General features: G+C 41.5%; 1 protein-coding gene across 1 annotated transcript in view; it reads left to right on the forward strand.

The window, feature by feature from the left end:
- Window positions 1-17,785, forward strand: part of TRAPPC11 (trafficking protein particle complex 11) — a 148,870-nt gene that overhangs the window by 79,806 nt on the left and 51,279 nt on the right. Inside the window, exons 16-21 of the mRNA XM_033943164.1 lie at window positions 2,612-2,673; window positions 2,769-2,901; window positions 12,590-12,720; window positions 13,995-14,150; window positions 14,235-14,422; window positions 16,131-16,279. Coding sequence (XP_033799055.1) covers window positions 2,612-2,673; window positions 2,769-2,901; window positions 12,590-12,720; window positions 13,995-14,150; window positions 14,235-14,422; window positions 16,131-16,279 — 819 coding nt within the window. The remainder of the gene's footprint in view (window positions 1-2,611; window positions 2,674-2,768; window positions 2,902-12,589; window positions 12,721-13,994; window positions 14,151-14,234; window positions 14,423-16,130; window positions 16,280-17,785) is intronic.

Consider the following 17,785-nt stretch of genomic DNA (forward strand, 5'->3'; position numbering starts at 1 on the left):
ATCTCAGTCTTCAACGTATTACTGTATGTCAAATGATGCTCATGCTGGGCCATATGGCATAGTGCATGTAACTCCATTTGTCCATCTGCATCTCAGCCTCAGTGGACTATTTCGATGTAATGGTTACAATCCACCGGAATGCTGTCCCAACACATCCAAGTAACCTCAGGCCTTAGTCACATCAGTGGTGGATGTTACCAACCAATCTCTCCAGAAACCTCCTCTTCCATACTCCACCCCATCAAAAACTATTAACAACGGATGCTCCCTGCTAGATGAGGAGCCCACCTTGACGGTCTCCATACTTTGAGCAGCTGGAGTCCTCATGAGAAAGCTCTCCACATCAGTCACTTCAAGCAATCTGAAATGCTCTCCAAACATCCCAGGATTGCCTTCTCAATCAAGTGGTACTTATTCAAACAGAGTAGCCATGTACTGCATGAATAAGGAAGCACAAGATCTCATTCTCTTTGCCAAGAAACAATTCAGATTTGGTCATAGACTATTCTTCACAACATTTTCATGAAAGCAGTCTACCTAGTAGGAAAACAGAATATCCTAGCCGACAAGTTGAGCAGACTCCTTCAACAGCATGAGTGGTCACTCAACACCACCATTTTGCCATATCTTTGTAAATTGGGGCTCCCCAGAAGTGGATTTCTTTGTTTCTCCCCACAATCACAAACTTCCAGTATTCTGTGCCAGACTCTACACACCCAGTTGTCTGGAATCAGATGCTTTCCTTCTCAACTGGAGGGACAGATTTCTCTATGCTTTCCCTGCAATACCTCTGCTCAGGAAGACTATATTCAAACTTCACCAAGAAAAGGCCACCATGATTCTCATATCACTTTGGTGGCTTTGACAAGCATGGTTCTGTTCTACAATTCAGTGTCCAGGAACCTATCATATTTCAAGTCTTCCCAACACTACTCACACTGAATGAGGGCTCTCTTCTCCATCATAGTCTCCATTCGTTAGCTCTCACAGCATGTTGTGTCCCTATGAACCAATAGATACGTTTTCACTATCTGCATCAGTGTCAGCCATCATAGAGGCATCTAGGAAACCCTCTACTCAACGCTGCTATCGTTTCAAATTGACTCTCGTAATCTCAACTCGTTATATCTGATCACTTGTCCATTACTATAGGTTCTGGACTATCTTCTCCATCTCTCTGCTCTGGTCTCCAAACTACTTCAGTGCTTTCCATACACTTCTGGATAAAAAGCCATTATCATTATGTTCTTATGTTCTTATTATCAGTACATCCTCTGGTTTCTAGATTCATGAAAGGCCTTTTTCCAAACCAAACCACCAATCAAGCCTCCTCCAGTTGCTTGGGATCTCAATGTTATGCTTTCAACTCTAATGAAGTCTCCTTTTGAACCACTTGCATCTTCATCACTCAGACATCACACTTGTTGGAAAGTAATATTTCTAATATCTATCTGAGTCAGTGAACTACAGATCCAACTTATACAACTTTCTACCATGACAGGGTGGTTCTTCACACTCATTCTAAGTCCCTTCCAAAAGTCATCTTGGAATCTCATCTCAACCAGTTTATAGTTTCTCCTGTCTTCTTTCCTAAACCACACCCTGGTGAAGCTGCACTTCACACATTGACCTGTAACCGTGATCTTGCTTATTACTTAGAGTGGACCAAGCCACATAGAGCTTCTACTCATCTGTTCCTGTCATTTGATCCTAATAAACTTTGAGCTCATGTCACAAAGAGAACCATCTCCACATTGCGGGCAGCTGTATCTCCTTCTGCTAAGCTTGGGTTGGACTGATGCTTGAAGGCCGTGTCATCACACACAAAATTTGTGCATTGGCGACTTCAATAACTCATCTGTGCACCACTCCCATTGAGGACATCTGTAAAGCAGCTACCTTGTCCTCACTATTGTTTGGAGAATCATAGTCAGTTCAGCTAAGCAATGCTACAGAATTTATTTACTACTTAAATGCCAACTTCCTTCCATTCCTTTTGGTTTCACCGGGCTCATGGTAGTTATTAATAACCTTCTTCTTAGAGGCATGTTCATGGCAGCTTGGGAGTTCCACATGAGAGAATATGCTGCCTGCATGTTCTCAGATAAAGCACAGTTACTTATCTGTAGCAAGTGTTATTTGAGGGCAGCAGTCAGATATTCTCACAACCTTCCTACTGCCCCTGGTTAGCTGCTTAGCTTTATTATTGAACTAATGGTCCCATGAGCCAGATACAGATAGTCTTCAAAAGTAACAGTATAAGTTTTGACTGTCTGTACCGGGCTCTGTGGATGACTTCACCCACACGTTAGAATATCTTCCTGCTGTCCTGAGATAACACCTGCTACATATGAGTAACTATACTGTTTATGGTCTGTTTCCACTGTAAATCAGTTTGGAGGTGAGGAGTGGCCTAGTGACAGCTGCTGCCTCTGCACCCAGAAGTTGTGGGATTGAATCCCAGGGCAAGTCACTTAATCCTCCATTACCCCAGGTACTAAATAAGTACCTATATATATGTAAACTGCTTTGAGTGTGGTTGTATAACTACAAAACGTTTCTATACAAATCCAAATCCCTTTCCCTTTAATATCCTTAATTTTGGTATAAGCATCCACACTAACAGATGATCAGAAATCGCGAATAGAAAAGAACCTGATAAAAGTCTTAATGGTAAGTTGAATGTGTCTGAATACATACAGACATTTAAGGAAATAAAATGCTTGCAGTATCTTAATGTTTTCTTATGATTTATTGTGCTTATGCAGAATGAGAGTCCTGATCCAGAACCAGGCTGTGAAGCTTCAGTAGTGAAAACTGCACAAAAACTCTGGGCTGATCGAGTGTCCTTGGCAGGCAGCAACATCTTCACAATAGAAGTGCAGGATTTTGTACCGTTTGGTAAGGAGTAAAAGCTTTACAGGTCAAGCTCAACAATACAGCTTATTTATTATAGAGAAGTACATATTTAACAGAAAAGTGCCTATTTATAAGTTTGTAGCTCAGGTTTATTTGCCCATTAAAGTAAAAAAGAAGAACAAATTCAAAATGATGTATTTTGATGCAACTCCCCTACCAGTTCTCAAAAGGAGAGTAGCAAAGAAGCATAGGATTAAGTACCCACATACATTTGCATTGATTTTTCTGTTGAAAAAATAACACATGTAGTTGTGAAAATGCAAAACAGCATGTTGTTCTAGCTTTCCCTGACCTAAACCTGCTTGAGGAAATGTGAAGTACATACTTTGTCCCATATGTCATGACCTAAAATGTACTGTCATGCTCTACATTACTATATCCTGTTCTTTATTTTGTAAACCCTGTTATGTTTTATTATGTATGTAAACTTGTAATCCATTCTGAGCTCTTCTGGGAGAATGGGAGGTTGGGATATAAATCAAAATAAATAAAGAGTAGACAGTTTTTCGATAGCCCAGTTATTTATTTCTTTTAGATTTATTAAACTCTTTTTCATGAATAGGTTTACCCAAAGTGGTTTTCAATTCATTGAATAATAATTAGATACTAAGTATTTTTCACTATCTGTCCCAGCAGACTCACAATCTAACTGTGGTACCTGGGGCAATGGAGTGTTGAGTGACTTGCCAAGAGTCACAAAGAGCAGCCTAGGATTAAATCTGCAACCTCAGGGTGCTGAGGCAGCAGCTCTAACCACTTTTGTAAACAACCATTTCTATGGGTGGATGGCATTTTGAAAATTGTCCTTGTAAAAATGTTTCATATAAAAGAGCTCAAGTAACTTCTTTATCTCTTTGTATGAGTATGCTCAGTCGAACAAGGGATTGCATATAAACCCTGTTGTCTTCCTGCTATGCCTGTTGTCTGTAAGCAACAAGCCCCTGCTGGATATATCAAGGACAATTTTCAAATTATTCACATATTTGCAAAGTCCTTGACCAATTTGTTTGCTTACAAACTAAATGAAAAGTCCATAAGCCATTATTAAGATGGAGTAGGGAAAATCTACTTCTTATTTCTAGGATAAGCATCACTAAAATCTGTTTTACTCTTTTGAGATCTTACCAGGTACTTGTGACCTGAATTGGTCACATTTGGAAACAGGATACTAGGTTTGATGGACCTTCGGTCTATCCCAGTATGGCAAAGCTTAGGTTCTTGTGTTCAATTTGTAAGTGAAATTACATAAATAGTTTCACTTTGAAAATTGCCTAGGGAAAAAGTAGCTGCGCACACTAGTGCTGCCCGATTTCCGATTTGAATTGATTCACTTTAAAAAAAAATTGGCCTCCCGATTTGGTGACTGACCCTTCCCCCTTGACCCTAAAGCAGGAGCAGCAGCGCTGTCTCTTGCGGTTGCTGCTGCTCCTGCTTTAGGAGGCAAGGAGGGAGGGTTAGTCAGGAAGTGCTGCAGTGTCTTCTCCCCCTGGCTTCCCGCTCTTACCTAAATTACTGGTAGCCTGCAGGGAGGATCGCCGGTGCTTTAGCGATCCTTGCAGGCTGCCATCGGCTTCTGCAGCTGTCCTTCCCTCTGCCACAATCCTGCCCCTGATGTCAGAGGAGTGGCGGAGCCGCAGCAAAGGGAAGGACAGCTGCGCAGACCGATGGCAGCCTGCAAGGATCACTAAAGTACCTGCAATCCTGTCTGCAGGCTGCTCCTCTAGAGCAGGAGGCCAGGAGGGGGAAGCTGGAGGAACATGCAGGCCTTGGGGAGGGGGGGGAGGTGTGCAGGCCTTCAGGAGAGAACAGCCCAGCCCTTCAGGGAGGGACCAGGACAGACCTTCGGGGGGGGGGGGGGGGGCGGGGCAGGCCTTCAGGGAAGTGGGGCTCTGGTGTAGAAGTACATTGAGGGAGGGAATGGGGGTTCAAAGAGATGTGTATATGCTGGAATGGGGGGGAGAAATAATGGTTCTAAAAACAAGAGGGAGAGACATGGTGGACAATGGGATTTAGGGAGGGAAGGACTAGAAAGGGAGAGAAGTTGGACACAAGGGATGGTGTAGAGGGGGGAGGATAGAGATACTGGATAGGAGGGTTGTTGGGAAGAGAATGAGAAAGATGGTGAACCCTGGGGTGGTGGGGATGGAGGGAGAGATGCAGGATGAAAGGGTAGTTAAGAAAAGGAGAAATGGGGGATCTGGGGATGGTGGGGTACATCGCTGCACATGCAGGGATGGAGGAAAAAAAAAAAAAAAGAAAAGATGCCAGACCTCCGGGGGAGAGAAAGGTAATGGAAGGGGAGGACAGAGGTAGAAGATGGATGGTTAGCATAAAGAAAGAAGGAGACCCAGGACATAGGACCAACATGATTTGAATAATGACCAGACAACAAAAGGTAGAAAAATAATTTATTTTCTGTTTTGGATACAATATGTCAGATTTGAAATGTGTATCCTGCCAGAGCTGGTGTTCGACCGCGAACGTGAGCTAGGATTTAACAGAGAGGAAAAGTCTTTTATCCCAGGACAAGCAGGCAGCATATTCTTACATGTGGGTGACGTCATCCACGGAGCCCCGACGCGGACAGCTTTTCAAGCAAACTTGAAAGAAATTTCAAGCTTGCTGTGCTGCACCACGCATGTGCATGCCTTCCCGCTCCACTAGAGGGCGCATCCCCACCTCGTGGTCCTCAGTTCTAAAGTTTCCGCGGAGCCAGAAGCCCTGTTCTTGTGTTCTCTCCGTGTGAAGTGCCTTCTAGCACCGCGGCTTTGTTATTTTCTCGGAGTCTTTTTTGTTTGTTTATTTTGTTTACACCACAGCGCCAGAGTGGTTAGGAGAAGGCAAAGGGGGTGAAGAGGCTATTAAATAAACCCACCAGGATGTTTTATAAAAACACCCAATTGGGCATGAAAATCGAATCGAAAAATTGATTTCAACAGGCTGAATCGAATCGAAATTTTTTTTTCCTGAATCGTACAGCGCTAGTGCACACACATACACTACCTTTTTGTGCAAGTGTATTTTCCAATGAAAACAACCTGTGTAGTTTAAAAAATTCAAAAATATTTGCATATTTCCAAACCTTACCCTAAACCTGCCTCCAGGATTAGCTCCATTTTACTGGGAGCAAAATTATGCATGCACTAGCACGAAACATAATTGTGCTTGTATATATGATGGCCTGTTTTCTAAGAGCCGATTTCCATGTTCCCTCTGAGGTTAATTTTCAAAGCCAATTCTACACACAGAATAGTAATTTGTACATGAAATGGCTTGTAATAAAAGCCATGTATGCTTCTACCCCTGATGACAAGAGACATTCCCAGGGTAGAGTTTGGGCAGGGTTTGGACTTAAATAAACGGCAGTTCTAGTGCAAAAGGCATACGAGTCTTTACCAGTGGGTTGTATATCACCCACCCTACTTAGCACAAACCACAGCATTAACAAGTTTCAGGTAATCATCTCCATTTTCCCATTATTTTCAATAAATCCTTCCAGTTAAGAGGGTTCAAAGAAAGCAAAGCCATCCCCAGAATAAGAAATCAAACATTTACATGGAAAACAAAGTTTAAAAAGTAGCATCTGTTGAAATCACCTGGGGTTTCAGAGCCAAAAACCCTTATGCCATAGCTAAGTCAACCGGGCAACATCTGGGAAAAGCAGAATTCTCTGACCAGAAAAAATATTTTGATATTGGATATAAACTTTCAGAGTAGCATTTATCCATCTCCAAAAACCAGTGAAAGTAGCAGGGTTGTTGTATTATAAAAAAGCTCTCAAAAATCCTGAGAGATCCAAACTCTCAGCCCTTTCAAGACTATCCAAATCTCCCTCTGTTTCACTTCTAGCTACAATATTGGTATTTTGAGATTATTTTATATTTCAGATAATCTCATGCAAATTAGGAAGCTTTCATATATCAGAAAAATATTGTCTAATCAGAATCTCTGGGCAGAGAAGATAGTAACAGGACAGTTTAGAAATCTTAAGATTCCTCATCGGAGAAACATTTTCCCTAAACTTTAATTTGCTATGAAGCACTAGTCTATTTTTAACAGTGGGTACCTCAATCATATTCAAAGTCTTAGGGCTCCTTTTATCAAGCCGCGCTAGCGAGGTTAGCATGTCGGACATTTCATCACGTGCTAACCCCCGCGGCAAGCCAAAATACTAACGCTTCGTCAATGGAGGCGTTAGCGACTAGCACAGCAGGTGGTTTAATGCGCGGTATTCCGCGCATTAAACCCCTACCGCGCCTTGATTAAAGGAGCCCTTAATCTGAAATTCCAAAAACAAGAATTCTTTTTCCACTTTAAGAGTTCTAGTGTCCAGTTTTTCTAGTCTATTGTTCTTTGACAGAAGGAGCACAGCTGAGGCACCATTCTTCTCAAATACCTTCTATACATGTAACTTCAGCCCATATGTCTATTAGGAGGGCTGTTTTAGGGCCCTCTAATGGCTGTGTCACCAAAGCATTATCAGGGAAAAGAAATGGAACTGGGAGAGCCAGAGAATGAGGGGCCTAGGTTTAGAGACCAAAGAATGAGATAGAGTTACATTCCCTCCTAAACTTTGAGGGCTTTGGTTCTAGGGAAGAGGTTCTTGAGTGATGTAGTCCACTAGGCATAATAATTACATACCTATCTATGGGACACAGTCTCATGGAAGGATATCTGGACATTGAGAATTTTAGCTTTCCTTTCCTCACAATAGAATAAAAGGAAGGATTAATTTACTGTGACTAGATAATTTCTCAGTCCATATACCACCAAAAAGCCAGTTTATATCTCATGCCAGAATTCTTCAAGTCCTTCATGGCTCCAAGGGGTATACTCCTTAAGGGTTATGCCCCAACAGCTGCATGCCATAAGCAGCACTTTTATGTTTCCTCTTTATGGGGTCACAGATCTTCTGGGACTCTGGCAGGATTACCACCTACCACTTCCACGTCTGATGCTAATCCCATCCATCTTTACAGCATCTAGCAGATTCTCTCCTCCTTGGAAGATCATTTTGGAATCTCCATATGCCATAGTTTTGCAATCCTTCTACATTGCCTTAGACAGCCAATTCCCATGCCAGACTGGTTTCTGCATTGTTTATAACCTAACATGCATGCCTACCCCTTGTTAACCTTGTGATTCAGCCCCCAATAGCTTTTTTACATTGGTCCCTGTGTGCACCAAACAGGCTTTTATTCATTGTTAGCTACATAAAATAAAGAGTGGAATTGTCCAAATCAGACTGATGACCACAAATTGTTACTCATCCAATGTTCAATTCACTTTATTCAACCAATAACTCAATAAGTCGATGTGTACATGTTTTGGCCAAACAGGCCTGCTTCAGGAATCTTGAGAAACTACTGGGTTATAACAGATAGTGTTTTGATTAAGTGAATAATCCTTCAGGGCAATGTTACGTTGTATAAACTCCAGATCTGGCCCTAGAATGAAACACAGATCTGGCTCTAGAATGATAATACTAATGAACTATGTCGCATATAAATGCATACATATCATTTCATGAATATTGAACTGGATTAAGCAAATTGCATTACATTTTAAGATATGTGTTAAGCCTAAGAAACTTTACCTCAAGAGGTATAATCAAATTTGTCCCAGGGCATTGGCAAGCTAATATGCCTACTGATGTCTCTCATCTTCCTGACTTCCTACCTGTGAAATGAAGGGCTCCTATTCTTTTACCTCTCAACTCCCACCAGTGATATATACCATCTCATAGGTACAGATCAAGAGGTGACACGGGAAACTACAGACCAGTGAGTCTCACCTGGTTTCTGGGGAAAATGGCGGAAGCACTGATAAAACATTGATGAACATTTGGAAAGAAACGAACTTCTGAAAACAAGCCAACATGGTTTCTGTAGGGGGAGATTGTGCCTAACTAACTTATTGCACTTCTTCAAAGGAATTAACAAACAGATGGACAGAGGAGACCCCATAGACATCATATACTTGGATTTCCAAAAAGTCTTTGACAAGGTGCCTCACGAGCATCTACTCCGGAAACTGAAGAACCATGGGGTGGACGGAGACGTACATAGATGGATCAGAAACTGGTTGGCGGGTAGGAAACGAGGGTAGGGGTGAAGGGCCACTACTCGGACAGGAGGAGGGTCACGAGTGGTGTTCCGCAGGGCTCGGTGCTCAGGCCACTGCTATTTAATATATTCATAAATGATCTAGAAACAGGGACGAAGTGTGAGATAATAAAATTTGCAGACGACACCAAACTATTTAGTGGAGCTCGGACTAAAGAGGACTGCAAAGAATTGCAAAGGGACTTGAACAAACTAGGGGAATGGGCGACGAGATGGCAGATAAAGTTCAACGTTGAGAAATGTAAAGTATTGCATCTGGGAAGCAGAAACCCTAGGTACAACTATACAATGGGAGGGATGTTAGTGAATGAGAGTACCCAAGAAAGGGACTTGGGGGTAATGGTGGACATGACAATGAAGCCGACGGCACTGTGCACAGCGGCCACTAAGAGAGCGAATAGAATGCTAGGTATAATAAAGAAGGGTATTACAACCAGGATGAAAGAAGTTATCCTGATGTTGTATCGGGCGATGGTGCGCCTGCATCTGGAATACTGCATCCAGTATTAGTCGCCGTACCTTAAGAAGGATATGGCAATACTCGAGAGGGTTCAGAGGAGAGCGACACGTCTGATAAAAGGGATGGAAAACCTTTCATATGCTGAGAGATTGGAGAAACTGGGTCTCTTTTCCCTGGAGAAGAGGAGACTTAGAGGGGATATGATAGAGACTTATAAGATCATGAGGGGCATAGAGAGAGTAGAGAGAGACAGATTCTTCAAACTTTCAAAAAATAAAAGAACAAGAGGACATTCGGAAAAGCTGAAAGGGGACAGATTCAAAACAAATGCTAGGAAATTCTTCTTTACCCAGCGTGTGGTGGACACCTGGAATGCGCTTCCAGAGGACGTAATAGGGCAGAGTATGGTATTGAGGTTTAAGAAAGGATTGGACAATTTCCTGCTGGAAAGGGGGATAGAAGGGTATAAATAGAGGATCACTGCACAGGTCCTGGACCTGTTGGGCCGCCGCATGAGCGGGCTGCTGGGCACGATGGACCTCAGGTCTGACCCAGCAGAGGCATTGCTTATGTTTGTCATTGTGGAATCTGTCCATTTTCAAAAGTGATAGTGACTTAGTTATAGCTATCCCCAGAGCTCGAGGTAAAGACTGGATGTATTGGGTTCACGGTGCAGGTCCCATGGGACACCCCAAAGAAGATGAAATGCTGTCTATCTTGGAAATGTTGGTATGGTGACCAGAAATGAAACATGACATACAGAATCATGTTTCCTCCTGTCTCATCTGTGCCTCCTTTGGGAGACAGCCCAAAAAGAAAAGAGATAGATTGATAGAGCAGAGAGCAGGCTTTTATACCTTGGAATCTTTTTCTGAATAGAGAAAATATTGTATGTCCCAGTATCTTTCTGTTTAGAATTTGTAAACTGTTTGAAACAATGGTTAATTTAATGGATAAAGGAGGGTGTGATACTTGCAAGCATGGTGATGGGATTAGCCTCTGGCTTCTTTGTTCCATTCAAGCAGGCTATCTGCTTGATCTGTCCATCTGGACCCATTGTCCTAAGCACCCTCTTAATCAGACATTAACACCTGTTAGCTAGTCATGATTCAATCAGGGCTATCAGGGCTACTTAAAACCGTCTTCCTACCCTCAAGGTCTATCTGCATTCCCATGCCAGAGTCAGATTGATATAATTTCCCATAGGCCTCGCTGACATAAGTAATGCCAACTAAAAATGCTGAATGGTAGCGACAGCTAGGCTGACAATGTTCTTATGTTTACTTCATCATACTTTGTCTTTTGCTCTCTGGGTCATAATGAAGCACCCATGTCTCGCCGCCAGTGACAATTCTCTACAGAATACTCAGATCTTCTTCAGACCATCTTAGGAACTGGGTCACAACCTCCACACGCTGTTCCTTGTGCAAATCAGTAAGCTGTTTAGGAACCCATCGTGCGCAGACTTTCCTATATCCCAAGTCTTCATACATTAAGGCAAATGAAGATACAAAGCTGATGTCCAAATTTCCAGCCAGTTGAGACATCATTATCCATCGATCTTCTCTAATCAAGGCATCTGCCCGATCAATATGCTCTTGTGTGTGCAATATTGATGGGTGACCAAAACGACCTTCGTCGGTTATACCTGTTCTTCTCACTTTAAACTTTTCCCTACTCATAAACATGTCATTGATTCATGGTGCTATGTCCATACTGAGTCAGTATCTGATGGTGAATTTCCACAGGTTTCCCTATGTCTAAAGAAAACACACTACACGTTTTTCAATGGTGCAATCTTGCACTGGACCATCCATGTTTCTGATCTCGTAGCTGCCACACGACTAAAGATCGAGTGCTGTACTGTGCATAACTATAAGCTATATCCTGAAATTGTTAGAGATGTTACCTTGGTAGTTATTTCTCTGCCACAGATCCACCTTAGTGTTAAAGTATTGTTCTCTGCTCTGAGAATGACTGGATCAGATTTGAATGCATTCACAAAGAAGAATCTTTTTCTTAGACCAAATTCTTCAAAGATTTATTAAAATTTTCAGCTTGTAACCATGTATTGTATTTTTTCATGTCACAGCATTTTTTTATATTTGTGTTCTTTGTTCAAACTTCAAATAATTATATTCTGTGGTAAATTAGTCCTAATGTTGTACATAAAAAATAGCCTATGTTTCTGTAATTTTAATCAAATTTCTCATAGATTTACTATAGATAGTAGGTGTTGAGGCTCAGACAGTAGAAAAATAAGTGAGTCGGAGTCAAAGATTTGGTGTAGTGACTCCACAATCTTGGCTGTTTTTGCTCATGTAGAGTTTGGTTTTAAGTCATAACATGAAAAAAATACTGTGATGCTCACTAGAGTACCTCGTTCCAGTAGGGGTCTAGGACGATTCATGTGGCCAGTTCATCGCAGCCGTTTCAGCACTGAATCGTCCCATGAAATGAACAACCGTGATGAATCGTCCGGAGGTGATGGGACCAAACTTGCTTAAAATTTGCGATCTAGCTGCAGCAGATTCTTGTGAGGACAATGCCCCCCCCCCCACCCAAATCCCTCCCCAAAATTTTCACTCCCCCTCTTCTCCATGCCACAGCTCATGGGATTTCACAAGGCTGGGACCAGAACAAACCCTCTTAAGCTTCAGGTCACAAACCACAAGTCTGGGACCAGAGCAAACCATCCCTCTAAACTGCTGTCTCAAGCGCTGGAAGACAGCAGAAGGCTCAACAGCAGGAGCCAGAAAACAGGGGCATAGGCGTGAAAACAATGCATGCAGGTGCCATGATCAAAACAGGCTGAGCCCACAACTGCTGTCCGGTGTTTGTAATCTGCAGCTGAAATGGGACCATTCATCACAGCTGTTTCAGAGCGGCTGTGTTGAAATGGCCACGAATTATCCCATTCCGTTCCAACAGGGCAGAGCTCTGCCAGAGCTGTGTCATGCAAATGTCAAGCTTCTGCAAAGTATGATTTACAGAAAAATAAACTTGCTAAAGTAGTGGTTTAACAGTGCCTAGTGTATCATCGTCTACTGATATATAATTTGAATATTCTGTGTTTCTTTTTCAGTGCAATGCAAAGCAAAGTTTCTCTCTCCAAGCTTCCATGTCGATGTTCCTGTTCAGTTCAATGTATATCTGAAAGCTGATTGTCCACATCCGATCAGATTTTCCAAACTTTGTGTTGGCTTTAATAATCAGGTAAAAACACTTTTCATCTTGTACCTAATGTTAGTATGGTTAGTGCATTGACCTGAAAACCAGAGGAAGTAGGTTTGATTACCACTACAGCTCCTTGTGACACTAGGCAAGTCACTTAACCCTACATTCCTCCAGGTATAAATTAAGTGCCTGTATATAATGTTGTTTTGATTGTAACCACAGGAAGGCGGTATGTCAAATCTTATCCCCTTTATATGTTATGATATGAGCAGGACAGACTTGTTTCTCGAGGAGAGTCCCCTGTTATGTTTTCTACTCTAGGGCTGACCATCTGCTTTGATATGAACTGAGGTATTACAGGTCAGCTCAGAGGAATGGGAGGCGGAGCAAAAAATGTAAATGAGGCTCCATACACAGGATCTCACAATCAGAGATGCATAACCCAAGTGTTCCAGAATGATGTGCCTGTTTACTAGAAAGGAGATGATCAAGGTAAATACCTAATCTTTCCTTCAGAAATAGTGCTTTCAAAAATGTTTAAAAGAACCTGCCCACTGATAATATCCCTTTCCTTAGAATGAGCTCCATTTACCACTACCCTCTGCTGCCTTCCAGACAGCCAGTTCCTAATCCACTCAGTCACTTTAGGGCCTATATACAGTAATATCATGTGTTGAACACTTAATAATTCTTAGTTTATATCAAGCAAACAATTATACACCAATCATTCCCACGATTTCTTCATGATTACAGAATATCAAAAGTTATCTTTTGAAATGTCTCAGGGATCTTCAGACCTCCGTGCAAGTAATATAACTTGCAACAGTCCTAATTAGTCCTCATTAGTCCCAAAGACATTACATTTTCTTATTTATGTTATTACTTATTTATTGATTTCATATTAAACTTGTGCTACTTAGTTTTCTTGGCAAAGGGAGTTTAAAGCTGCCGCCGTGGCTCCTCTCATGATCTACGCCTGCGTAGGAAGCCTTCTTTCTGACGTAACGTCAGAGAGGCTTCCGACGCAGGTACGGCTCATGAGAGGAGCCGCGGCAGCGGCTTTGAATTTAAAAATAACTTCGGTATGGGAGCCGGCCAGATCGCGGGCCGCAGAACAGTTCCTGGGGGCCACGAGTTGGATGGAGGGAGGGGGAATCGCCAGCGTGTTCCCTGCCTCCGTGTTTGAAAATCGAATTTGTCACGGACCCAAGGACCATGGTGGCAGGGAACACGCTGTCCTAAGTGCGCATGCGCGCTTAGGGTTTTATTATAGAGGATGTACAAATGTAATTATTTGGTCAATCCTATTGCAGGAATACAATCGGTTCTGCATCGTGGAGGAAGCTTATCAGTCAGGTGATATTCTGGAGCAGTCCTCACAGGGAACAGTATGCCTGGTTCCTGGGAAAACTAGAAAATTCACATTTCAATTTGTTGCTAAAACCGAGGATGTAGGAAAGAAAATAGAGGTTAGTTTATTTTAGATTTTAGAAGTATAAGTATTTTTTAATCAAAAGAAAGACTGTGAGTACTTTATGTCCGGGCTTTTTCAGATTACCTCAGTGGAGCTTGTTCTGGGCAGTGAGACTGGCAGGTGTATGATTCTAAACTGGCGTGGAGGTGGTGGAGATGCAGCATCTCCTCAAGAGGCATTGCAAGCTGCCCGTTCCTTTAAACGGAGACCTAAACTTCCTGAAAATGAGGTTTGCTGGGACAGCGTAACAATACAAGCAAGTACTATGTAAGCAGATGCTAGGAAAACATTTAGTTTAATATTGTAGCCTTAATAAAACCATTTTTTATTCACAGAATCTAAAAAAGTAGAAAGAGTCTCAAATTTTATTGAAGAAGAAAATGTGCCTCGCCACCAGGCACTCTTTAATTTGGTGTTTTTCATTAATCCTAAATGCATTTCTCTGACTCTTCCTCAGAATGTATTCTCCCACTCTTGTTCTGGAAGCTTGCAACTGTGGAACAGCCATTCTGTTTTCTTATGACATTGTGCAGCTCTCCATGAAATTGATGTGTATTATCCCTAAACCCCTATACTATTCATGCCAGACTAGAAGAACACAAGAATACAGGTGATGCATGATATTGCAAGAAAACAGAACAGCTGTTCTAAAGGCAGGCTAGCAGCAAGCTTCTGGAAAAGATACTGAAGAGGGAGTAACAAACTGGGAGGATAGCTGGCTTGGAAGGGTTGATGATAGATACTATCTAATAGAATGGGACCGCCTCAGCTTGTGATACCTGATTCTAGTCTTAAAGTCGCCAAAGCCTTACTGACATGGTTCTTAAAAGTTCTGTTTATATTTCACACATAGATTCAAAGCTATTTAATGGCAAAATATCCTTTCATGTCCTTTTCCTTTACAGAGTGAAGTCTCTCAAGGCTCCATACTCTCACTGGTTTTAATTAATACTTTCGTGTCTCTCCTGCTCACCTTAATTCGGCCTCTTACCATCTGTTTATGCCAACAATATCCAAATCCAGACTTGTTTAGATTGTGACAATCCGCAAGATATAGCCTCCATCAACAATTAACTGTTCCAGATAGTGAACTGGCACCAATACTCTAAACCCTAACTAAACCCAGATAAATCACATGCACTTATAGGACGAAAGGGCTCATCTACCCTTTCTGTTCCAATCTCCCTGACAGGGATTACTATTACCTTTTATTTATTCCTTAAAGTCTTAGGTACCCTATTAGACAAAACCATGAGCTTAAATTTGTTATATTATCAAAAGCTGTTTTTATAAGCTCAAACAAATATATTCAGTCAATCAGCACTCAAGACTTGTCTTCATTTGTCATAAGTCATATATTGCAACTCCCTATTATATGGCTCATGAGCCAAGGATATTTGCTACCTCCAGGCTATACAAAATATGACTGTTAATTACAAACTCTAAGAAATACAATCATGTCACCCCTCTACTTCATGAAAAATATTGACAACTGGTTTCACACAGAATCTTGCTGAGATCCTCTTTTTAGTGCATAAGACACTGTTCCGGGATCCCTTTCTACCTTTCATGCTTACTCATACAATACCTCGCATCTAGGAATCTCAGACCCCCTCAACCAATCATCCCATTGTGTCATCCTTCAGAATCATCTGTTTTGACCACTGGCTGAATATTGTGCAGATAGTCTTTAAAAACTATGCTTGGCACCAAAAGCTACAGTCTCATTTTGGAGAGAGGTGATGAAATCACAAGGCAACCAGAAAGGAGACTCCCAGGGCTGCACAAGAAGAAAGAGGAGAAAGAATAGGGAAGAGTGCTGGGGTGACCTAGAGAGGTGGGGAGAAAAGTGGCATGATTGGGCTAAGGAGGGGACAGAGGTTGTATATTCTTTGATAAATTTTCATCAGGTTAGTAACTAGTCAAATAATCAAAGTTCTAACAAATCCTTACAGTACTATGTATTCATTTCTAGGATAATTTCCAGAGTTCCAAAGATTTCTGTTCATTTACGACATGAGCCACCAGCCCTGACTAATGAGATGTACTGCTTGTTTGTAACTGTGCAGTCACAGGAGAAAACCGTAATCAAGGATGTGAAACTTACTGCTGGCTTAAAACCAGGTAAATTTTTTCTGGTTCAATTATTATTTTTGGTTTATTATTATAAGTTAGATTGTGTTGTTGTTCTTACTGAGACTGTCTGCAGACATATTCCAAATATTAGAGGTCCTCTGCACCAGCACTGATTAGTTTTAAACTTTTCAAAATCTGGCTGTAGGAGTGTACCAAATTAGACTCCTGCCCTTTGTGCCATGCCCCTTTGCCCACTGTACTGCAGCCACCACAAGGAAGACTATTATTATATCTTCTTTTTATGTGCCCCTTGTTCCCTTTGCAGCTGCACTGGATCAGTCTTGTCTGACTGTTTTCATTTCTGTCCTGCTGTGAAGAAGGAAAGTATATGTGTTAAAACTTCAGCTCTTAAGAATTCAGTAGCTTTTAAAACAAGAATAAACAGTCCATTTCTGACATAGCTCCTCTTTAGAATTGAAGGAAACCTGATGATTAGAGCAGTAGACTGAGTCGGGGAAGCCAGAGTTCAAATCCCACTGACCCTACATGTGACTTTGGGGAAGATCACTTAACCCATCCATTACCTTAGGAACTAACTTAAATTGGTTCTTCCCTGCTTCTGGGTATTAATAATGTTCCCTCTAAGGACTGAGCTGATGTGAGCAAAAAATTTTATTACGAGCAAAGGATTTAGTTGAGTAAATTTTTAATGGCATTACCTTGTGAGCACTTCTTGCAGACACACACACACACACATATACATAAATACTCATATAGGGGTTGAAATGAGCCATGTTCTGCAAGCTTTCCCTACTTGTTCACCTGTACTTTATAGCTACTCTGAATTTTATTCAGATACTGGATGTTTAGCACAGCTTAAAAGGGATCACTGTTTTCCCCTGTGTGAGCACCACTCTTTAAAAAAAAAAAAAGAGGGGAGCAGTAGGGGCACTTTTGAACACAGTAGGGAAGAACCTCTTCGCTGTCTACCAGGTGCCTTCCCATCTGCCCATTAGATATTATCTATATTTGCTATACTTAATATTTAAAGCATCAGGCTGAGAACCAAGGAAGCCAGGCTTCAAATCCCATTGATGCTCCTTGGACAAGGAAATCTTGGACAAGTCACTTAACCCTCCATTGCTTCAGATGCAAAACTTAAATTGTAAGCCCTTCAGGGACAGAAAAATATCTATTGTACCAGAATATAACTTGCCTTGAGCTATTACTGAGCAAGGTTTGGTGTGTAAATCCAGATGCAAAATCTAATACCAGGCGTGATGTGAAGTAATACAAAACATTGCATATGTCACTCAGGATCTACAGAGCTATTGCAACATACCATAATAGCAGTAACTTCCATGAGTCACACAACATGGATCTTTTTTTTTTTTAATTCTTTATTCATTTTAAAACTTTCATCAAGTGTACAAAAATTTATAATAAATAAAATAAATCTAAGCACTTGTGCATCTTATCATTATATCTTATAATTAAAAATATAATCCTCCCCCTCCCATCCTCGAATCCCTCTACTTATTATATTTTCATATA

The sequence above is a fragment of the Geotrypetes seraphini genome, chromosome 1, assembly GCF_902459505.1.
Source record: "Geotrypetes seraphini chromosome 1, aGeoSer1.1, whole genome shotgun sequence".
NCBI classification, from domain to species: Eukaryota; Metazoa; Chordata; class Amphibia; order Gymnophiona; family Dermophiidae; genus Geotrypetes; species Geotrypetes seraphini.